At 38.6% G+C, this 21,887-nt stretch overlaps 1 protein-coding gene across 2 annotated transcripts in view; it reads left to right on the forward strand.

The window, feature by feature from the left end:
* LOC126162449 (serine incorporator 1) overlaps positions 1–21,887 on the forward strand; it is a 122,476-nt gene that overhangs the window by 29,821 nt on the left and 70,768 nt on the right. For both annotated transcript variants that reach the window (XM_049918965.1, XM_049918966.1), the window contains exon 5: positions 20,653–20,737. In XM_049918965.1, the coding sequence (XP_049774922.1) occupies positions 20,653–20,737 (85 nt within the window). The remainder of the gene's footprint in view (positions 1–20,652; positions 20,738–21,887) is intronic.

Genomic DNA, 21,887 nt, shown 5'->3' on the forward strand with positions numbered 1-21,887 from the left:
ATAGATGCTCACAAACCTATTAGTGGATAACTGATATTACTGGGCAGGATCTGGTGCACTGGAAGAAAGTAAAAAATCGCAATTGCATTGAGACCAATAGAAGCAGAATGTGTCAATGGCACACTGCTTAAGAGAGGTGGTATGGATGGAGAATTATTGAAGAGTTTTACCTGAAAGAACTGCTTGGAGAGTCAACAAATGTCTGATATGATAAATGTTGAGATTTAAATTTTACTGCCATGCATCTGTTCGGTATCTATAGATGTTGCTTTGCACGTTTTCATGTCAGTTCTTGGCAGTTCTGTGTTATTCTTTGTGAAGTGAGTTATGAGTAAAGTTGTTTTGTAATGATGTTGTCATGCCAGTATTGTCAAACCACATCCCAACAGGTTGTGGGCCCAGGTTACACGATCTGGAAAAGAAACATTTTTCGATTAAATGAAAATTTAAATTCATAAGCTTAAAATTGCAATAATTAATGAGGTTGTTGATAGAATGAAAGTGACTTAGATGACTGCTGCACTTGAAGTTAGACTGGGAATGCTGTCACACGACAATTGTGACACATGGAGAATAAAAGTCCAAACACTACTCATCACAAATGACATATGGGGATTTGTAACTGGAGAGATACTACTACTTGCCATGACTGGTGAAGATCAGATGTTCGCTGCTGAAGAAGCTGCATACAATGTGCGGCTAGTGGTAGACAGGAAAGCAAAAGCAGACTTGATTTTTATCCGTCAATCTTACCAAGCTAACGCAAGTAGAGAACTACACTAAATCATGTCAAGTATGGCTTAGCCTCAAATCAGTCTGTATTAAAAGGACCTGCTCACAAAGCAACTTTGCTCAAATGCGTCACATTTCACAAATGGTTCAAATGGCTCTGAGCACTATGGGACTTAACATCTATGGTCATCAGTCCCCTAGAACTTAAAACTACTTAAACCTAACTAACATAAGGACAGCACACAACACCCAGTCATCACGAGGCAGAGAAAATCCCTGACCCCGCCGGGAATCGAACCCGGAAACCCGGGCGTGGGAAGCAAGAACGCTACCGCACGACCACGAGCTGCGGACTCACATTTCACAAAATTCAGGCTAATGGTAAGGTGAAACATCATATTACTGAATTCTTAGACACTGTGAACAAGTCAAAAGCAATGGATGTCTACATAAATGGTGATTTTACTGTCAGTTATGCTGCCTAACAGTCTTCCAGATAGCTACTGCAATTTTAAGTGTGCTATTAAATCCCTTGACAGTCTGCGAGATGTTGAGACTCTGATCGTAAAAATCACATAACATCACAAAGGACTCAGAAAGACAGTGAAAGTATGAGTGCATGATGTTTGTTAAATCAGGTAAAAATTTTGAGAAAAATATAAAAAGGTCTATGAGTGACAGTGACAAATTGGAACAAAAATCAAAACAGAAACAAAAAGGGAAAATCCACATACAAATGCAGCTTTTGTAACCAAAAATGACACCCGGAAGATAAGTGCTTTTTCAAGAAGAAACTAAGTACACAATGTGCAAACAGTGTCAACAAAGCTCATTGCTGTTTCTCCATGAATGAGCCTACTTCAAGGTTTTGTGATTCCAACATTTTTGGCACATAGGCAGTAGTTGCACAACATGCATGTCCAATGATCCAAACATGTTCACACATACAGAAATGCAGGAAAATTCAGTGCTTAGAGGCAGTTGAGCTCTGCAAGTAACAGCTAAAGGTGGCATTTGTATTGCAGCTGCAGTTACTGACTCCAACTCCATAATGCCAAAAAAACTTCATTCATGTTGTACCAAAACTCAGAGCCAACCTCATTTCAGTGGCAAATGTTATTGACAACACAATCACCACATGCTGTTGTACAAGATACTAATGGTAAAATCGAAGTGATTGCAAACAGAGTTGGTAATTTGTTTTATTTAAGAAAATGGTCCAAGGGCTTCCATTATTGCCAAGTCACAAGTTACAAAAGTGATATGCAAATCTGGCATACTTGATTAGCCCATCTGAACTTACAAGATATCATCAAAATGCTTAAAAATGAATATGTGGCAGGTCTGAAATTCAGTGATGTCCATCTGACCAGATGCCCCACATGCCTTGAAGAAAAAAAAAATCACAGCCTCTCCCTTCACTAAACAAAAAGGGAACTCATTAACTTCTGGAGTTAATCCACTCTGATTTCTGTGGGTCAATGAGGGAAGCATCTCAAGGTAGTGCGAAATGTTTTGTGACCTTTGTAGACAACTACAGCAGGTGGAGCCAAATCTATTACTATTGACATAAAGGAGAAATTGTTGACAGATTTATTGAATTTGAAAACCTAGTGAAAATCAGACTAGTCATAAAATTAAATACTTTTCAGACAATGTTAGCGAGTACTGCATTTGAAGAATGGACTCCAGCCTCAAAAGGGCAGGAATACAGTGACGTCTTAACAGAGTCATACGTACCATAGGAGAGATGCCAAACGAAAGAACTGTTTCTTGGTTGAAGTGGCTTGCTACATGGTGCTAGAATCAGGACTACTGCATTGTTTTGGGTTAAAACCGTCAACATAGCTAACTATATCCAAAATTATTGCTTAACTGATGCCCTGTGTAATGTAACTCCATATGAGGAGTGACAGAAGAAATCATGACCTATCTCACCTTTGCACATTTGATAAAAAGTTCTCATATTGGATGAATCGCCAAAGGAAATTTTGACCCTAACGGCAAAGAAGGGGTTTCTATAGGCTATTCAGAATGTTCGAAAGCCTACCATGTTTGGGTACCAAGAGTGCACAAGAATCACATCCAACAGATGTGAAGTTCGTTAACCATTACAGTTTTGAGCCAAAACTATCGTATCTGGACTTCTATGAAGATGAACCAAATCATCCCCAAACAGGAGGCATCAACAGGAATTTTGTTGGTGGAGATTTCAGTGGTGGTAGAAACATGGAACTAGTGCCATTGTCAGACAATGAACCATTCTACAGCTTTGAAGACGATGGACTTCCAATCATTAAAGGGCAAGAATTCAATTCCTATGATGATTGCTTACATGATGAAAAAATAATTCTTAAAATGTCACACTTTCTCAATAGTCTGCACCAGATGTAGATTCATCAGATGTTTCAATTTATAATGCTAACTTCATTTCAGATGTAATAGAGGTCAGTGTCAGCGAAGCACTATGTGGTCCAGTTCAGGGGTTTGAAGCTATGTATGATGAAATCAGGCCATTGGCCAAAAACAGTGCCTAGGACATTGTAGAGAGCTAATAAGTGAAAGGGTATTGACTAAAGGATTGCTTTGAGGAAAAAATACACAAATGATTCCTCATTGCTGAGGAGAAAAACAAGAACAGTTGTTTGAGGATTCAACCAAAGGGACTTTGTGGAAAAATTCTCTCCAGTTGCAAGAATTGAATCATTCTAACTACCCATGGCTTTGTTAGTCAAATTTGACTTGGGTGTATTGCTGTTGTATATCTCCATGCGTTTCTCAGTCATGAAATTGGCATAGAAATAATTCATCGAACAGCTGGACTCGGTTGTCAAATTCTTACAAAAGGTGAAAGTTTGAAGAAAGATAACCATAGTCAATTTTTTTTTTATGAGGGCAGGGCTCTAAACATTGAAATCCAGTAATAAAATTTGTAAACTTGGCAATCAAACAATGGAAACACCAAGTTAGAATAAAGCAATACTAGGAAAATGACAGATTGCTCCTCACCATAAAGATGACATGTTGAGTTGCAACAGTAAAGATGACCCTTTGAGTTGCAGACAGGCACAATGAAAAGACTGTTCCACAGTAAGGTTTTGGCATTTTGTTGCACCTATTTGCAATGCAATGGGTCATCTTTACTGTCAGTAGCAAATCATTTTCATAATTTTGTGAAACTTGAACAAGTCATTTATGGGCTGCACGAAGCTGGTTGAGAGCAGTATTCAGTTGAATGAAACCTCAAAATCAATTGGATTGCAACCCACAAATTGAGAGCCATGCACTTTCGTAGACAGTGTAGGGAAAGTAAGGTCTTCCTACACTTTTATGGTGATGACATTATCATCATTTCAGCTGACTCAGACATGACAAAACAAATTGAGGATGAGCTATCGGCCAGATTTGATATAAAGGATCTTGGTGCCATAAGGTACTATCTGGATATCAAAGTCAGTCTCTTGACAAAATTACATTATGTCAAGTGATAACATCAGAGAAACTCTACACCAATTCAGAATGGATGACTGCAAGCCAGTAAGGACTCCTCTGCCAACTGCAAGTAGCAAGTTATAAGCAGCAGCTATGAGCACAGAAGCTTGTGCTCATTATGCATTCAGAGAACTGGTTGGGGCATTGGTGTGCATCGCTTTCAGTGCTAGACTGTGATGTATGCTGTGAAGCTAATAAGCTAAGGCAGTGCAGTAACAGCTATACTTTCATTCACTAGCAAGTAATTAAGGGAACCCTTAGAGAGCTCTGATCTACACAAGCTATAAAATGATGTAACCACTATTTAAATAACTCTTCTGAAGTTTGTTCGTTGTATATAACAATTACAATACTGTGTGAACAGATCTCTTATTAATTCATAAATAAGAACATCTCCGAATAGGATCTTATGTCTCTTCAACTGTTTATTGGGCATTGATGCTATTGCCTTCCCCTCTGTTCCTTGATTTCCTAGACACTGTCAAGCTGTGATGCTAAAGCATCAGTGATCCCTTCACAGCAGGTGGAGATGCTCAGTTGCCACCACACCATGTGGTGTTCTGTGCTCACGCTTTTTTTTTTTCCTAATCTGCACTTACATCAGTCCAGCATGCACACAGTGGGAAATTCTGTGCATACTAACTACCCAAATAACATTTTTACATTAAATCTTTCATTAGCTTGTGAGGAAGAAGTGAAACATTATTCTGGGTGAATGTTATTTTCCACCACAGTATGCAACTGTTATGTTGTAGATATTGCTATGCATACGTTTGTTTGTTGTCCTCTCTATCAGATGACCCTGACAATGGGATCCACGCCTGAATAGCAGTTTAGCTACTAAATATTTTAAATTCAGTTCATGGTTTTCATAAAAGTCCCTTCAACAAATATTGACAAGTTGTGGAGCTCCAAGCAGTCAAAATTTGTACAATTTGAATGAATTACACAAATGTGTTCCCATTTACCATGCCACAAAAGGTGCCCATATTTTCCAACTACAATCTGAGTTAAAAAACTTGGAGATACTCTCTATCCACTGACATGTCTATTTTCTGTATCTCGTGCAGTTTTCATGCAGCCATCATCTGAACTCTGGAGGTACTTGGGAATAATCCTGTGTTACATCAAATTACACAATAGCACTTACTTGGATATTGCTAAAATTGTTCAGATTTTACAGGCTGGTATACATGATAGGCTTTGTACTGAGTGTGCTAAAGTACACTTCATTAACTTTACCACTATACTTATAAGATTGTATTCATTTCTATTCATATTTACACTTTAATAGGTATGTAATTTCCCTATATGTCCGGTCTCTTGTGTCCCATCTTCTTAAAATAACTGTAAGTTGGAGGAGACTTCTCTTCTCCAGAGAGTACATTCCTCGTTTTGGTAGTTTAGTTTCCTTCTTCCTTAGTTGCTTTCAATAAAGTTCTATCTACACCATATGTTGTTGTTGGTTGGGTTATGTCATGAAATAGATCAAACTGCATTGTATAGTTCTATTTGCATCTGATATTTGGTCAAAATGTTTAAATATTAGCTCATATGTAGATATACAAATGGTTTTTCCCCTCAAATGTATTATTTTTCAGTCTCTGTAGATCCTGTAGGATTACTATATCCAGGCATTTCTCTAAAGTAGTGTACACAGGTTAGCATGGGCAGATTTTCTTTTCTTTTTTGGTGTTTACTTTACCAGACTCACTGAAGAGTCTATGTTGAGAAACGAATAGCATGCCCGCACTTGCATGGGTAGTTGTGTGTGTTAATGTGACAGCTTCAGGTACAGGGAGGTATGCTGGTCCCTGACCGAATGCACCCAGTGGATGGATAACGAGGGGTCGGTGTGCTAACCAACCTGGATGTATTCTTAGGCACGTCCCCACATCCCACTGGGTGTATACTGACGTGTTCATATGTTCCATCACAGTTAAAGGCTGTATGAACATTTAGAATGCTTTCTCTCACTTGCAGACAGCATTTAATCTATACACACACACACACACACACACACACACACACACACACACACACACACACACACACACACACACTCTGCTGTCCTGGGGAGAATAGGAGGATGACGACCCTACCTCTTGGTCTCCATAAACAATTACTCAGCATTGGTAATGTGCCAACGAGTGTTCTTTATTCTACACATTTATATTCACGAGACACAGCTTACACATAGTTGTATGCAGGTAAATCTCGTCATACACAATAGTTATAGACCACAGAATCACTGCATGTGCCAAATTTGTATGCATTGAGTCATTTTGTATGTAAAATGTGGGGTTAGGTTCTCATTTACTCATATATTAAGTTTAAGGTAGCAGAGTCTCTTAGTACTTTCACCAAAAATAACCATTATCTTCTTTCTGAAATACATTTTAACACAAAATTAATACACACAAATATTTAATGCTGAAACACACAGTAATACACTCAAATCATTTTCATTAATTCCATGTACAACCTTAATACGGGTTTTCAATCACAAATGTAAAGTGGGTGGCTGGGAACGTCGTCAAGTAGGAGAATTTTGAGAGGGATGTTTTGTCTTTCACAGAAACAGTCTGAATGATTCTGAGATGTGAAAATGTATGTATAGCCAAAGCCCCTCAAACAAACAAAAACTAAATGAAGCCAAAATTAGTGTGAGGAGAGCCTTGTGTGAAGCATTCAACAAATTCAAAAGTAAAATTCTATCCACCAACTTGACAGAAAATCTTGAAATGGTTTGGTCTTTGAGTAAATCAGTAAACATGTCGAAACCACCTACCCAGACACTCTGTGATCATAAAGGCACTGAAACAGAGGACGACACAGAAAAGACAAAAACACTAAATGTCTTTTTCCAAAACTGTTTTGCCGAGGAAGAGTGCCTCCTTCAAATTGTTGCATGAACTGCAGAATGGCTGATAGCAAAATAAGTGACCATGGGTTAGAAAAACTGAAATTGCTCAATAGAGCCCCGGAAGGCCACTGGACCTGATGAGATACCAGTATGATTCTACATACAGTAAGCAAAAGAACTTGTCCTCCCCCTAGGAGCAGTTGGAAAAAAGTGCAGATAATTAATATTGCCAGGAAGGGTTGTTGAATGGATATGCAAAACTATAAGCCTATTAACATTGGTCAGTTGTAGAATTTTGGAACATGTTTTATGGTCATGTATTATGGCATTTCTGTAGGCCAAAAATCTCCTTTGTAGGCACCTACATGGGTTCCAAAAACAATGATCATGTGAAACCCAGCTCACTCTGTCCATCCACAAGACTCAGAATCTAAGTAGGTGATACAGATCACCAGGTGGAAGCCGGAAATTACCTAGTAGGTAACATCGGAAATTTGATGAGGATTTTCATGGATGATGCTGTTGTACTCAGAAGCTGCTGTGTTGGAAAATTGTAGTCAAATGCAGGAAGACCTACTGAGGATCGACAATTGGTGCAGGGGTGCCAAATGACCCTCAACATAAACAAACATAACATATTGCAGTGACAGAAAGACCGTAAAGACCCTTTACTGTATGATTATCTGACTCAAGACGGTCACTGGAAGCAGTTACTTCCATAAAATATCCAGGCAAATGCATATGGAGTGATTTTAAGTGGAATGCTAACAAAATGAATCACAGGTAAGGCATGTGCCAGACAGATTCGTTGAAAGAATCCTCAGGAAATGTATAGGGGGAGGGGAGTGGGGGACGGAATAACATTGCATTGGGCATAACTTGTGTAGTGTGCATTTCTGCCATTAGGCATGTATAGTGCAACTTATTTCCAGTTCAATGCTGCCTTTGTTGTCAACCTGGCTTGTTCTGTTTATTTACAGTGATTTTTTTTACTGGCACTGTTTTTTAGTTGGTTTTTTGTGATAAGTGTAAGTGAACAACATAGGGCTGTGAAATTTTGTTTTCTACTTCGTAAAAATGCTGCTGAAACTGTTTTAATGTTGAAAACAGCTTACCAAGATGATGATATGGGAAAAACTCAAGAGTGTGAGTTTCTTGCTCAACTTAAAAATGGCGACATGTCGATTGATGACAACCTCGTTCTAGCTGTCCATCAATTGACCGAATATACATAAATTTTGAAAAATTCATGAGGCTATGCTCACAAATCATCGGCAGACAATTGATCAGCTGTCGGAGATTAGTGGGTTATCTTGGAGCTTGGTTCAGCAAATTGTAACGGAAGATTTGGAAATCAAACAGATTGCTGCCATGTTTGTTCCTTGCGTTCTGACTCACAATTAAAATGAACGTTGAGTTGAAAAATGTCATGCTTTGAAACAACAGCTTGAAACTGATCCAGATTTTCTGTCAAAGATCATTACTGGTGATGAGTCATGGTGCTGTGGCTGTGACCCAGAAACAAAGGAGCAGTCAAGCCAATGGAAGACATCAATCACCTCATTCAAAACAATACTGATTTACATTTTAGATGCCAAGAGCATAGACTGTCAATCAAACTTTTTATTTATAAGTTTTAAGACAATTGCGCAACAGTGTTCATCATAAAAGACCCAATTTGTGGCAGGCAGGAGACTTGTTCTTCCACCACAAACACCACACCTGCATGCACAGTCATCTCTGTTAGACAGTTTTTGGCTAAAAGTGGCATGGTTCCTGTGCTCCGTGCACCTTACTCATTGTACCTGGCTCAGTGTGAATTTTCTTATTTCCACACATGAAAAAGGGCATGAAAGGACATTGATTTGACAATATTGAAGAAAAGGAAAAAATGAGTGATGAGCTGTCAGCCATTTATAAAGATAACTACAAAAAATGCTTTGAACAGTGGAAGCACTGTTGGGACAAATATATTAGTTATAACAGAGAGTATTTTGAATGGGATAAGGTTGTTCTGTAAACAATTTGAAATTATATAGATTTTAAAAAATAGTTCCATTTTTAAATTTTTTTTGCCCCTTCATAGTCCAACAAAACGAAATAGCTTACAAAACACTCGTTGAACCAGTGCTTGAATATTGCTGATCAGTTAGGATCCATACCAGTTAGGACTGATAAAGGAAATAGGGAAGATCCAAAGAAGAGCAATACATTTTGTTTCAGGTTCATTTAGTAAGCATGAAAGCATCACAGAGATGACCAACAAACTCCAGCAGCAGATGCAGAAGAGAGGTGTTCTGCATCACAATGATTATTGTTAAAGTTCCAAGAGTGTGTGTTTCTAGAACAGCCCAGCCAACAAATATGAGTTCCTCCTTTGTATATCTCAAGAGAAGACCATGAAGATAAAATTGGAAAGATCTGAGAAGTCGACTCGGAGACTTACCGGCAATTCTTTCTATAACTATTCGTGCCTGGAACAGGAAAGTGAGGAAGTAGCAGTGGTATACAAAGTACTCTCCACCATGCATAGTGTGGTGACTTGTGGATGGCAGATGTAGATGGTAGACATAGATCTAGCCATGTAACATTTGCCAACATGACCTTGCTATCTTGGTGCTAAATCACAGCTTGAAAGCAAGGAAAATCTGCAGCCATTATTTGTTCCAAGGACATTGTGCATGGCTTAATAACATCCTCCTCCATCTGGACTCCTGCACAGGGACTACTTGGGTTGCTGTAAAAGTTAGAGCATGAAATCTTACATCCCTTAATTGGGTTGTTGGTTAAAGAACTTGAAAAGAAAAATGGAAAGTCTGAAGTTGCAGTGGGAATTAGTGAATTGAGGGGCAGGAAGAACGGCTTTTTGGTCAGGTGAGTACAGATTTATCAACAAAAAAAAATCAAATAGGGGCAGTGAAGGAGTAGATCTAATAATAACTAAGAAAACAGAATGTGTGTGACTATATGAGTAGCATAGTGAAAACATTGTTATAGCAAAGGTAGGCACAAATCCAAGACCCACCACAGTTGTAAAAGTATGTATGCCAGTTAGCCCCACAGATATTCAAAGGGTTGAGAGAAATATGTAGTTTGCCAAGATAAAATATCCTCAGTTGTAAATAATGTAATTGACAGATTAGAAGTTAATATAAGGAAAAGAAAGAGAAGAAAAATAGAAAATTCACTGAAATCATTGTTGTCTTACTTTTTTTCTTTATGTGATATAAGGCCAGGTTCCCCACCATGAACCATGGACCTTGCCGTTGGTGGGGAGGCTTGTGTGCCTCAGCGATACAGATAGCCATACTGTAGGTGCAATCACAATGGAGAGGTATCTGTTGAGAGGTCAGACAAACATGTGGTTCCTGAAGAGGGGCAGCAGCCTTTTCAGTAGTTGCAGGGGAAATGGTCTGGATGATTGACTGATCTGGCCTTGTTACACTAACCAAAACGGACTTGCTGTGCTGGTACTGTGAACGGCTGAAAGCAAGGGGAAACTACAGCCGTAGTTTTTCCTGAGGGCATGCAGCTTTACTGTATGGTTAAATGATGATGGCATCCTCTTGGGAAAATATTCCGGAGGTAAAATAGTCCCCCATTCGAATCTCTGGGCGGGGACTACTCAAGAGGACGTCGTTATCAGGAGAAAGTTCTATGGATCGGAGCGTGGAATGTCAGATCCCTTAATCAGGCAGCTGGGTTAGAAAATTTAAAAAGTTAAATGGATAGGTTAAAGTTAGGTATAGTGTGAATTAGTGAAGTTTGGTGGCAGGAGGAACAAGACTTTTAGTCAGGTGAATACAGGGTTATAAATACAAAATAAAATAGGGGTAATGCAGGAGTAGGCTTAATAATAAATAAAAGCCCATGCCTACTACATTAGTACAAGTTTATATGCCTACTAGCTCTGCAGATGATGAAGAAATTGAAGAAATGTATGATGAAATAAAAGATATTATTCAGATAGTGAAGGGAGACGAAAATTTAATAGTCATGGGTGACTGGAATTCGAGTGTAGGAAAAGGGAGAGAAGGAAACGTAGTAGGTGAATATGGATTGGGGCTAAGAAATGAAAGAGGAAGCCGCCTGGTAGAATTTTGCACAGAGCACAACTTAATCATAGCTAACACTTGGTTTAAGAATCATGATAGAAGGTTGTATAGATGGAAGAACCCTGGAGATACTAAAAGGTATCAGATAGATTATATAATGGTAAGACAGAGATTTAGGAACCAGGTTTTAAATTGTAAGACATTTCCAGGGGCAGATGTGGACTCTGACCACAATCTATTGGTTATGACCTGTAGATTAAAACTGAAGAAACTGCAAAAAGGTGGGAATTTAAGGAGATGGGACCTGGATAAACTGAAAGAACCAGAGGTCGTACAGAGTTTCAGGGAGAGCATAAGGGGACAATTGACAGGAATGGGGGAAAGAAATACAGTAGAAGAAGAATGGGTAGCTTTGAGGGATGAAGTAGTGAAGGCAGCAGAGGATCAAGTAGGTAAAAAGACGAGGGCTAGTAGAAATCCTTGGGTAACAGAAGAAACATTGAATTTAATTGATGAAAGGAGAAAATATAAAAATGCAGTAAATGAAGCAGGCAAAAAGGAATACAAACATCTCAAAAATGAGATTGACAGGATGTGCAGAATGGCTAAGCAGGGTTGGCTAGAGGACAAATGTAGGGATGTAGAGGCTTATCTCACTAGGGGTAAGATAGATACTGCCTACAGGAAAATTAAATAGACCTTTGGAGAAAAGAGAACCACTTGTATGAATATCAAGAGCTCAGATGGAAACCCAGTTCTAAACAAAGAAGGGAAAGCAGAAAGGTGGAACTAGTATGTAGAGGGTTTATACAAGGGTGATGTACTTCAGGACAATATTATGGAAATGGAAGAGAATGTAGATGAAGATAAAATAGGAGATATGACACTGCGTGAAGAGTTTGACAGTGCATTGAAAGACCTAAGTCGAAACAAGGCCCCGGGAGTAGACAACATTCCCTTAGAACTACTGGATGCCTTGGGAGAGCCAGGCCTAAGAAAACTCTACCATCTGGTGAGCAAGATGTATGAAACAGGCGAAATACCTTCAGACTTCAAGACGAATATAATAATTCCAATTCTAAAGAAAGCAGGTGTTCACAGATGTGAAAATTGCTGAACTATCAATTTAATAAGCCACGGCTGCAAAATACTAACACGAATTCTTTACAGACAAATGGAAAAACTGGTAGAAGCTGACCTCGGAGAAAATCAGTTTGGATTCCGTAGAAATATTGGAACACGTGAGCCAATACTGACCCTACGACTTACCTTAAGAAAATAGATTAAGGAAAGGCAAACCTACGTTTCTAGCATTTGTAGACTTAGAGGAAGCTTTTGACAATGTTGACTGGAATACTCTCTCAAATTCTGAAGGTGACAGGGGTCAAATACAGGGAGAGAAAGGCTATTTACAGTTTGTAAAGAAACCAGATGGCAGTTATTATGGTGGAGGGCCATGAAAGGGGAGCAGTGGTTGAGAAGGGAGTGAGACAGGGTTGTAGCCTCTCCCCGATGGTATTCCATCTGTACATTGAGCAAGCAGTAAAGGAAACAAAAGAAAAATTTGGAGTAGGTATTAAAATCCATGGAGAAGAAATAAAAACTTTGAGGTTCGCCGATGACATTGTAATTCTGTCAGAGACAGCAAAGGACTTGGAAAAGCAGTTGAACTGAATGGACAGTGTCTTGAAAGTAAGATATAATATGAACTTCAACAAAAGCAAAATGAGGATAATGGAAAGTAGGTGAATTAAATCAGGTGATGAAGAGGGAACTAGATTTGGAAATGACACTTAAAGTAGTAGATGAGTTTTGCTATGTGGGGAGCAAAATAACTGATGATGGTTGTAGTAGGGAGGATATGAAACGTAGACTGGCAATGGCAAGGAAAGCATTTCTGAAGAAGAGAAATTTGTTAAGATAGAGTATAGATTTAAGCATCAGGATGTCGTCTCTGAAAGTATTTGTATGGAGTGTAGCCATGTATGGAAGTGAAACATGGATAAATAGTTTGGACAAGAAGAGAACAGAAGCTTTCAAAATGTGGTACTACAGAAGAATGCTGAAGATTAGATGGGTAGATCACATAACTAATGAGGAGGTATTGAATAGGATTGGGGAGAAGAGGTGTCTGTGGCACAACTTGACTAGAAGAAGGGATCGGTTGGTAGGACATGATCCGAGGCATCAAGGGATCACCAATTTAGTATTGGAGGGCAGTGTGGAGGGTAAAAATCGTAGAGGAATGAATGCACTAAGCAGATTCAGAAGGATGTAGGTTGCAGTAGGTTCTGGGAGATGAAGCAGCTTGCACAGGATAGAGTAGCGTGGAGAACTGCATCAAACCAGTCTCAGGACTGAAGTCCACAACAACAACAAGAACAACAAGGCAAGGTTCAGACGTTTATTCCACTTCTCCACTTTTCTCGTCTTTCCACCATTCTTCTTCTTGAACTGTTTTGTTGCAGTCCAAATTTCTTCTTCTTAAATTGACTGATTAGTTCACCTTGCTGTAGGTGGCCCACTTGCTCCCAAACTAGACCTCCATCATTCATTTTGATGTTCTTCCACACTCTGCACATGTCTGAACCATTTAACCTGTTCTTCTCAAGTCTCTCATTCAGGTTTTCTACTCCAATTTCGTTCATAGCATGTTCATTTCTGACTTAGTCTCTCCTCGTTTCCCTTTGCATACTTCTTGGGAATTCCATTGATCTGACTTGAATTCTAGTCTCCTCTCTTATTATCATTGTCCAGGTCTCCAAAGCATATTTCAATGTGGGTGTAAAGAAGCCCATTGCAGACTCTTACATTTCCCCACACTACGTGCCTCACACACTGCTAAAATGCATTGTTCCATTGTACCCTTTTGATAACTTCTCCCCCCATTCTTGCATTCTCCACTATTACACTTCCTATATGTTTTAAGTTATCCACAATTTCAATATGCTGTCCTTTAATATAGACAGCTGGTAGCATTTTGCACAGTGCATAATTGAAACATTGTGGACCCTTGTTGATTTCTGAATCATGAAATAAGGTTGTGTACGAGGCAATGAGGAAGAGATGAAGAGACATTGTAAAGTCTTGTATTGTATAATATTAGGACATAGATTTCAAAACCAGATTTTAAACTACACAACATTTTCAGCAACTGTTGTTGACTCTGACCATAATTTATTGGTTATAAACAGCAGAGTAAAACTAAAGAAATTTTAGAAAAATGGAAAATCAAGGTATGGGCCCTGGATAAGATACAGAACGAAAAGTTATTGAGAGTTTCAAAGGCAACATCAGGTAACTATTGACTGAAGGCTGGGAAAAGAATAAAATAGAAGACATTTTATTTAGCATATGGCTAATACAGACATCATGAAATTAAATTACATATACATATGTACATATTGACACACGAGAAACTTAAGTTTATCTTCACAACTGAATATCCAGTCCTTCAATCCAGCGCACTGCATCTGGAGTTGCTAGCAGGAAGTCATCTTTGGCAGCATGATAGGCTTGAATCCTGCATTCACTGACAATGTGATGAACAGTCTGGTATGGAGCCCCGCAGTCTCAGGCTGGATCAGGCATCTTCTTCCACTTAAAGAGAGCATCCCTGCATCGGCCATGTCCAATACGGATTCTGTTGAGAGTAGTCCAGGTCTTGTGTGGTATGTCGAATCCACTTGGAAGTCTAGCACCCGAGATGATGTTATGCTGGTGTACATCTTTCACTGTTTCCAACCAACCTTTCCATTCTTCATTCTTCAAGAGGTTTGAAATCCTTAGCAACCATGTCAGCAGCGTCGCACAGAGGTGGATGGTGTGATTTCAGTCTCTTAAGATTTAAAAGTGGCAGGCCGCTATGCACGGGTAGGTTAGAATTCCTGGAGATCTTATGGAAGGGCAGTAAATCTGCGTCGATCAGGAGGCATTATACTGGTTAACAGTGGAAGCCAATAAACTGGAGTAGACCTGATTGTGCCTGATATTATGCGCACTGTCGTATTCAGCTGGGTATCAACAATCCTTGTATGATGACTGTTCGTCCAAACAGATGCACAAAGCTGAGTACCGGGCGTGAGTCGTGCTTCGGTAGCTCAGATGGTAGAGCACTTGCCCGCGAAAGGCAAAGGTCCCGAGTTCGAGTCTCGGTCGGGCACACAGTTTTAATCTGCCAGGAAGTTTCAGATGCACAATACTCAGCACTTGAGTACACCAAGCCCAAAGCTGAAGAACACAGGGTAGTTGCTAAAGATCCCCAGGTAGTTCCGCATAGCTTATGGAGGATGTTGTTTCGAGTCCTCAACTTTTGAGCTAAGTTAAGAAGGTGTTGTTTGAAGCATAGTGTACGATCCAGGATGACACCAAGATATTTTGGGTTCCAATTATGACGAAGAATTCTGCCTCTGAAACTTACTTCCAGTTTTACGTTCGCCAACTGGTTATTTAGATGGAAGCAACACACTTCTGTTTTACTCACACTGGGTTGGAGTCTCCAGATTTTGAAGTAATTATCTAATGCAGACAGGTCATTGGCTAGAATCTCTTCTGTTGTCTTCATTTCCTGGTGTTTTACGGCTAGAGCCAGGTCATCGGAATAGCAGTATTTTCTGGACGAAGTGTCAGGTAGATCAGATAGATACAGGTTGAACAGTAAGGGTGAGAGAACTGATCCTTGAGGCAATCCGTTGTTCAGCTTCCTCTCCTTACTTATGTTGCTTCCAGTGATTACCCGGAACTTCCGATCACTTAGCATGCTGTTAATCAGTCAAGCCATTGTTCTGCAGGGTATGATGCAGATAAATTCGTAGATAAGGCCTTCCCTCCACATAGTGTCGAAGGCGGCAGTTAGATCAACAAGTGCCACAGAGGTTTCCTGCTTCATTTGGTATCCTGACTCTATGAAGGATGTGAGAGACAATACTTGGTCGCAGCAGCTATGCCCTGGTCTGAAGCCTGCCTGATCAACTGGAACGTTCTCTAGGATAGTGCTACTTATTCTGTTATTAGCCTTTCAAAAAGCTTGTAGCAGAAGCTAAGGAGGGCAATGGGGCGATAGCTTTCTACCTTGTTGCTGGGTTTGCCAGGTTTCGGAACAGATGTTATCTTTGCCTTTTTAAACTCCAATGGAAGTTGACCAGTCAACAGGATGTCGGTGACAAATGGGTAGCTGTGAAGTATTACAGAAACAATTAGGCAAAAAGACAAGTTGCAAAAGAAATCCTAAACATGATGGATATTGAATTTAATTGATGAAAGGAGGAAAATACAAAAAGGTGAAAGAGACTGGTGGGAAGTACTTAATAGCAAGGCAGGAATGATTATTAGGAGAATTTCAAAGCTGTTGAAGTATACAAGACTATAGGAAAAGCAATCATGACTATAGGAAAATTAAAGAGCCCTTGGGAGAAAAGAGAAGCAGCTGTATAAATATCAAGACCTTAGATGGCAAGCCAGTATAAAGCAGAGAAAGCTGAAATGTGAAAAACTTATAGAAGTGCTATATAAATAAAAGGAACATGAAAACAGTGTTATGGGAAGGGTGGAGAAAGTAAATGAAGATGATGTGGGGAATGCGATACTGAGAGAATAATTTGACAAAGCATTGAGAGAACTAAATCAAAACAAGGCAGCTGGAGTAAACAAAACTCTCTCAGAATAATTAAAATTTTTGTGAGGATTGACCAAAACAAAACTACTCTACATTGTGTGCAACATATGAGGCAGTGAAATATACCCTCAGATTTCAAAAAGAATGTGATACTCCAAATACCAAAGAAAGCAGATGTTGCCAGGTGTGAATATTACTGAACCATCAGTTATGGTTTCAGAATACAAACAGAAATTATTTACAGAAGAATGAAAAGACTGGTTGCAGCCAGCCTTGGCGAAGAGCATTTTGGGCCCTGGGGAAATGTAGGAACACATGAGGAATATGCGCTCTATGACTTCCTTTAGGAGCTAAAGGAAGCTGAAACTTTGTCTATATCATTTAGAAATTTAGATAAGTCTTTTAATATTGTTCACTGACTTACATTGTTTGAAATTGTGAAAGTCGCAGGAATGAAATACAGGGAACGAAAATTAATGTACAGCTTTTACAGAAAACACACTGTAGTTATGGGAGTCAAAGGACTTAAAGGGAAGCAGTTGCTGAGAAAGGAGTAAGATGGATAACAATCCTATCTTCTATATTTTTCAGTCTGTACATAGAGTGAGCAGTAAATGCAACTAAGGGGAAATTTGGAATGAGAATTTAAGTTCAGAAGGAGAAAATAAAAACTGGGAGGTTTACCACTGATATTGTCTTCTGTCAGAAACAGCAAAGGACTTGAAAGAACAGTTGAATGGAATGAATAGTCTTGAAGAGAGGTTATAAGATGAACATCAATAAAAGTAAAACAAGAGTAATGGAATGCAGTAGAATTAAATTACGCAGTGCTGAATCAATTAAATTAGGAAGAGAGATACTAATAGTACTAGGCAAGTTTTACTATTTGGTCAGCAAAGTAACTAACAATGCCTGAAGTAAATAGGGTGTATTATGTAGGGTGGCAAAATAAAGAAAAAAATCCCTGAGAAAGAGAAACATGTTAGTGTTGAATATAAATTTGTGTGAGGAAGTCTGTCTGGAGTGCAGCATTATACAGAAATGAGATGTGGATGATAGAGTTAAAGTTCAGGTAAAAAAAGAGTAAAAGTTTTGGGAATGTCACAGTATAGAAGGATGCTGAAATCAGGTGGATAGAACGAATAGCTAATGAAGAGTACTGAATCGAATCATGGAGGAAAGAAATTTGCAACACAACTTCATTTAAAGAAAGGATCTGTGAAAATGACACATTCTGTAGCATCTTCGAATATTTTAGTACCAAAAGGAAGTGTGTGTGTGTGTGTGTGTGTGTGTGTGTGTGTGTGTGTGTGTGTGTGTGTGTGTGTTGGGGGGGGGGGTGGATTGTAGAGGAAGACAGTGGTTTAACTACAGTAAGCAGGTTAAAGTGGCTATTGATTACAATTGTTAAACAGAGATGAAGAGTCTTGCACAGGAAAGACTAATGTAGAAAAAGTGTATCAAACCAGTCTTCCAACCAAGACCACAGTATAAGCAATATAATTCTGAAGATCCATATTTGGAATAGCTGATTGAATTTGAGTGTGCAACAGCATTGTAAAAATCACTTTGTATTTCAGCATTAGAAATGATTCAGTTGTCAAAAGTTTGCTGGTTACCTTTTTTCAGAGTACACTTGTCATGCACATTAGTTTTGGCAGTATTTGATGAGGGGAGAATTAATTTATAATCATAATGTGTTGGACTCTCTCTAGTCAACCCAAGGCCCACAATAAAGCAAAGCACAAAGTTTTCCTGTATTATAACTCCAGATATCACCAAAATGCAAAGTCTGCATTCCAGAATAATACTTGAAAGTTATGGTTCATTTGTCTTTCATACCACATATGGTGTTACTTTTATTCACAGTTTGCTGTGAAAGACACCTTTTTTATTTTTTTGTTCTGTCAGCATATCTGCCTCTTGCCATTTTGTTGCTTTCACCTGAGAATGTCATCAGCTGATATTGGATTTCACATCTTGTTAAATATAGCTGTCTTTCCTTATTCCATTTTTGCTCAGCTAGCTGTTGGAACTCTTATTTGTGAAATGTCAGTGTTTGACATGGGCTTAATACACCACCGAGATTTGGTGCTCTTCCAGTGATCCTCTCATCTTTCCCTCGTCGTTTACTTTTTATCCATCCTGTACATTCCATTTTTTGGTGTTCCATTGATCACAAGACTGGTCCCTTCCATGCTACTCTGCCTTAGGCAGTCTTGATGCTTTCTGTGGGCTTCAGCCATTGTGTGGAATTTTAAAAGCTTTCTGCTGCTCCATCCCCTCCCTCTCCCCTTAGTTTGATAGTATTCCTATAGAACTGCCCTTTCCATTCACCATAAGTTGTCCATTTCTAACATCTACTGCAATTTCAGTGTTCTGTCAATCTTTTGTATATGAAACAAAATATGCTGTTTCACTGATATTTCCATCAACTAGACAGATTAAAAAACATTTACATTTGTCATCCCAACTCATTTCCTGCATAAAGTTCTTTATTAAGGAGTCTCGTCTTTATTTTATCAGCGTGTCACAACTAATAGGTTAGTAGTGTTTATTACTGACTGCTAATCATAAGTCACTCCCACAGTGCTGTACTCAGTTTTGATAAAACTGATATAAAACATTAATTTTATGTAGTGTGAGAGTGAAAGAATTTGCAGTAACAATTTGTTTTAAGGTTATAGTCTGCTGTGCTCTGTAGGTTTCCCACCACTTTAAGTGGAGACAGCAAATCAGATAATGCCTGATTTAAAAATATCTAAATCATGCTATTTTAGGGGGTAAAATGTTGTGGTTTCTCACTGCACAAATTATTATTTAAAAACAGCATTTAAAATATTCATTTCCACAAATGAATTCCATCCTTCATTCATCTTATCAAAAACACTTTACAGCTTTTTCAGTAATGTAATGTCAACGTTCTCCAAGTCATTTTGGGGATAAAACATTGATAGAATTTGGCAGACCCTAAGGAGGACAATTGTTTCTAATTCTTTATTTCAGTGCATTTCATTATTGTTTCCATTTTTGCAGGATTTTGCCTGATACTTGCACAGTAATTAATATGGTCCAGGAATTTAGTCATTACAACTTTCCTGATTTAATTGTAATGTTGTGCTCATCCAGGTGTCATAACACCTCTATTCTCTCTGTATTCATTCTACTGTTAAAGTACATTAAAACCATTACTATTTTGAAAGAATTCATGCCTTTATCCTTCATACACTGTACTAACTACGTGCTCTACTAAAAGCAGATTGGCTTTGTTTTCATTAAGTAAGTCTACATTGAAAGGAGGCAACACACACGATTTCTGTTCTGAATCCCATATTCATAAGATGATAGGTGTTTCGCTCACAAGTATCTCCCATCAGCTGTTGGAGGTACATTCTAACATATGTCCATAGATGGGCATGGCGTTTCCTGTCTTCTTACTAATATATCTTCCCATAACTGTATATTGATGACTAACATGGCATTCAGTGTTTATTTTGACAAGTCCTATGATTAATTTCATTAACACTAACTGACAAGAAGTTGTTACCATACTACTTAGTTCAGTTTGGAATCTTGTATGATGAATGTTGCAGTTGCATAAATGCCTGTGGGAATCATAGTTTAGTGAAGTAGAATAAGAATTTCTGGAAACCTCATTGATTTTTATTTCAATATTTAAGTTCGAAATTTCCATTGCTATTGACGGATTCCGTCAATTGTTGCTATGAAGTAGATTTCAGTTGTTGAAGTTTTGATAACTGATGCTTTATGTTTATCAAAATGAAGATTGTTTTGCACTTCCTACTTAGATTGTGCAATTAGATAGAATATTCCAGAGTTAATTACTACTGTTTGTAATAGCGGTGTTTAAGATAATTTTCTACTTGTTGCAGGTATTGTGCCTTACTTACGGTAACCTTTCTAAACTATGCCCTGGCTATTACTGGATTCACTTTGCTGTTTGTGTATTACACCAAGGTCAGTTTATGTTAATGTTATCTGTTGAAAGTTGATCTGTTTTTCATGTTTTGTGTGTGTGTTTTTTTATGTTTTTATTTATGCTGCTATTAACTTTTTTGTTTCTTTAGGGCATTTAGTTGTGTAATGTGTCTGTGTTTCAAATTATTTACATGTTCCCTCTGAAAGACTAGAATCTACAAAAGGAAAGAAAGGAGTGGTATCTTAAAGGGGTTCATGACAATCCTGTACTTGGGAGATGATTGTTGGGAGCAGTCTGATATTGATAATCTCAAACACCTCTACCTGTCAGACAAGTACCTGGGGGGTAACATGGACTTGGAGAGTAACAGCACCCAAACATGGAGTATGTAACAGTTGAAACAAGTGATGAACTATTCTTCAAGCATTATGTAAAATCGCTGAGGAAGTGCACCATGGAACTTATTAGTGAGAGAATCACCAAGGGGAAAGGGACATTCAAAGTGTGCCATGCAGCATTGCCCCTCATTTGATTGTGTGTTACAAAAGACAGTCTGTATCTGAATGTTCAAGGTGTAATGTGTAGCTAATGGCCACCAGGATCCAGTTTGGCCAAAATGTTCTGCTGGCTTCCAGATTTGTATGTCTTCTTCAACAACATAGGGTTTATTGAACAGCAATTAAGTACAAATTAAATCACAGAAAATAGTAGGTCCTGACTCTTCTTGAACCAAACAGAAACATAGACTTCTAGAAATGGATGCCTCTTGACTGTTAAAATACTCTAGAAATTTAGTGAATAACTCAAAACATTGTTAGGGGACTTTCTCAGATTGGCTAACACTCTAATATGGACCACTCTTTGAGTGCATGCACACACAGTCGGTGCACTTATGGTAGGTACAACACGCAGTTGAGGAAAATAAACATGTCCGTTTTTCAGCCAAATGTTGATGGACGGAAATGAATGTCCAAATCAGTGTTGAGAATATAGACAAATATCACAAGGTTTTCATAAATAAGTCCACTGGAGAGCTTTTAGTACACATCTGGAGCTGAGACATGAGACCACGACAGTCTGCAGAAGTCCCTGAATCTGACGTCGTTTATCCATGTGACCTGGTGCCAGTAGATGTCACACCTTGCCATCTCTGCCACCATAGCCAGACGTTTGTGTAATTATATTGAT

This window comes from Schistocerca cancellata, chromosome 2, assembly GCF_023864275.1.
Source record: "Schistocerca cancellata isolate TAMUIC-IGC-003103 chromosome 2, iqSchCanc2.1, whole genome shotgun sequence".
Taxonomy (NCBI): Eukaryota; Metazoa; Arthropoda; class Insecta; order Orthoptera; family Acrididae; genus Schistocerca; species Schistocerca cancellata.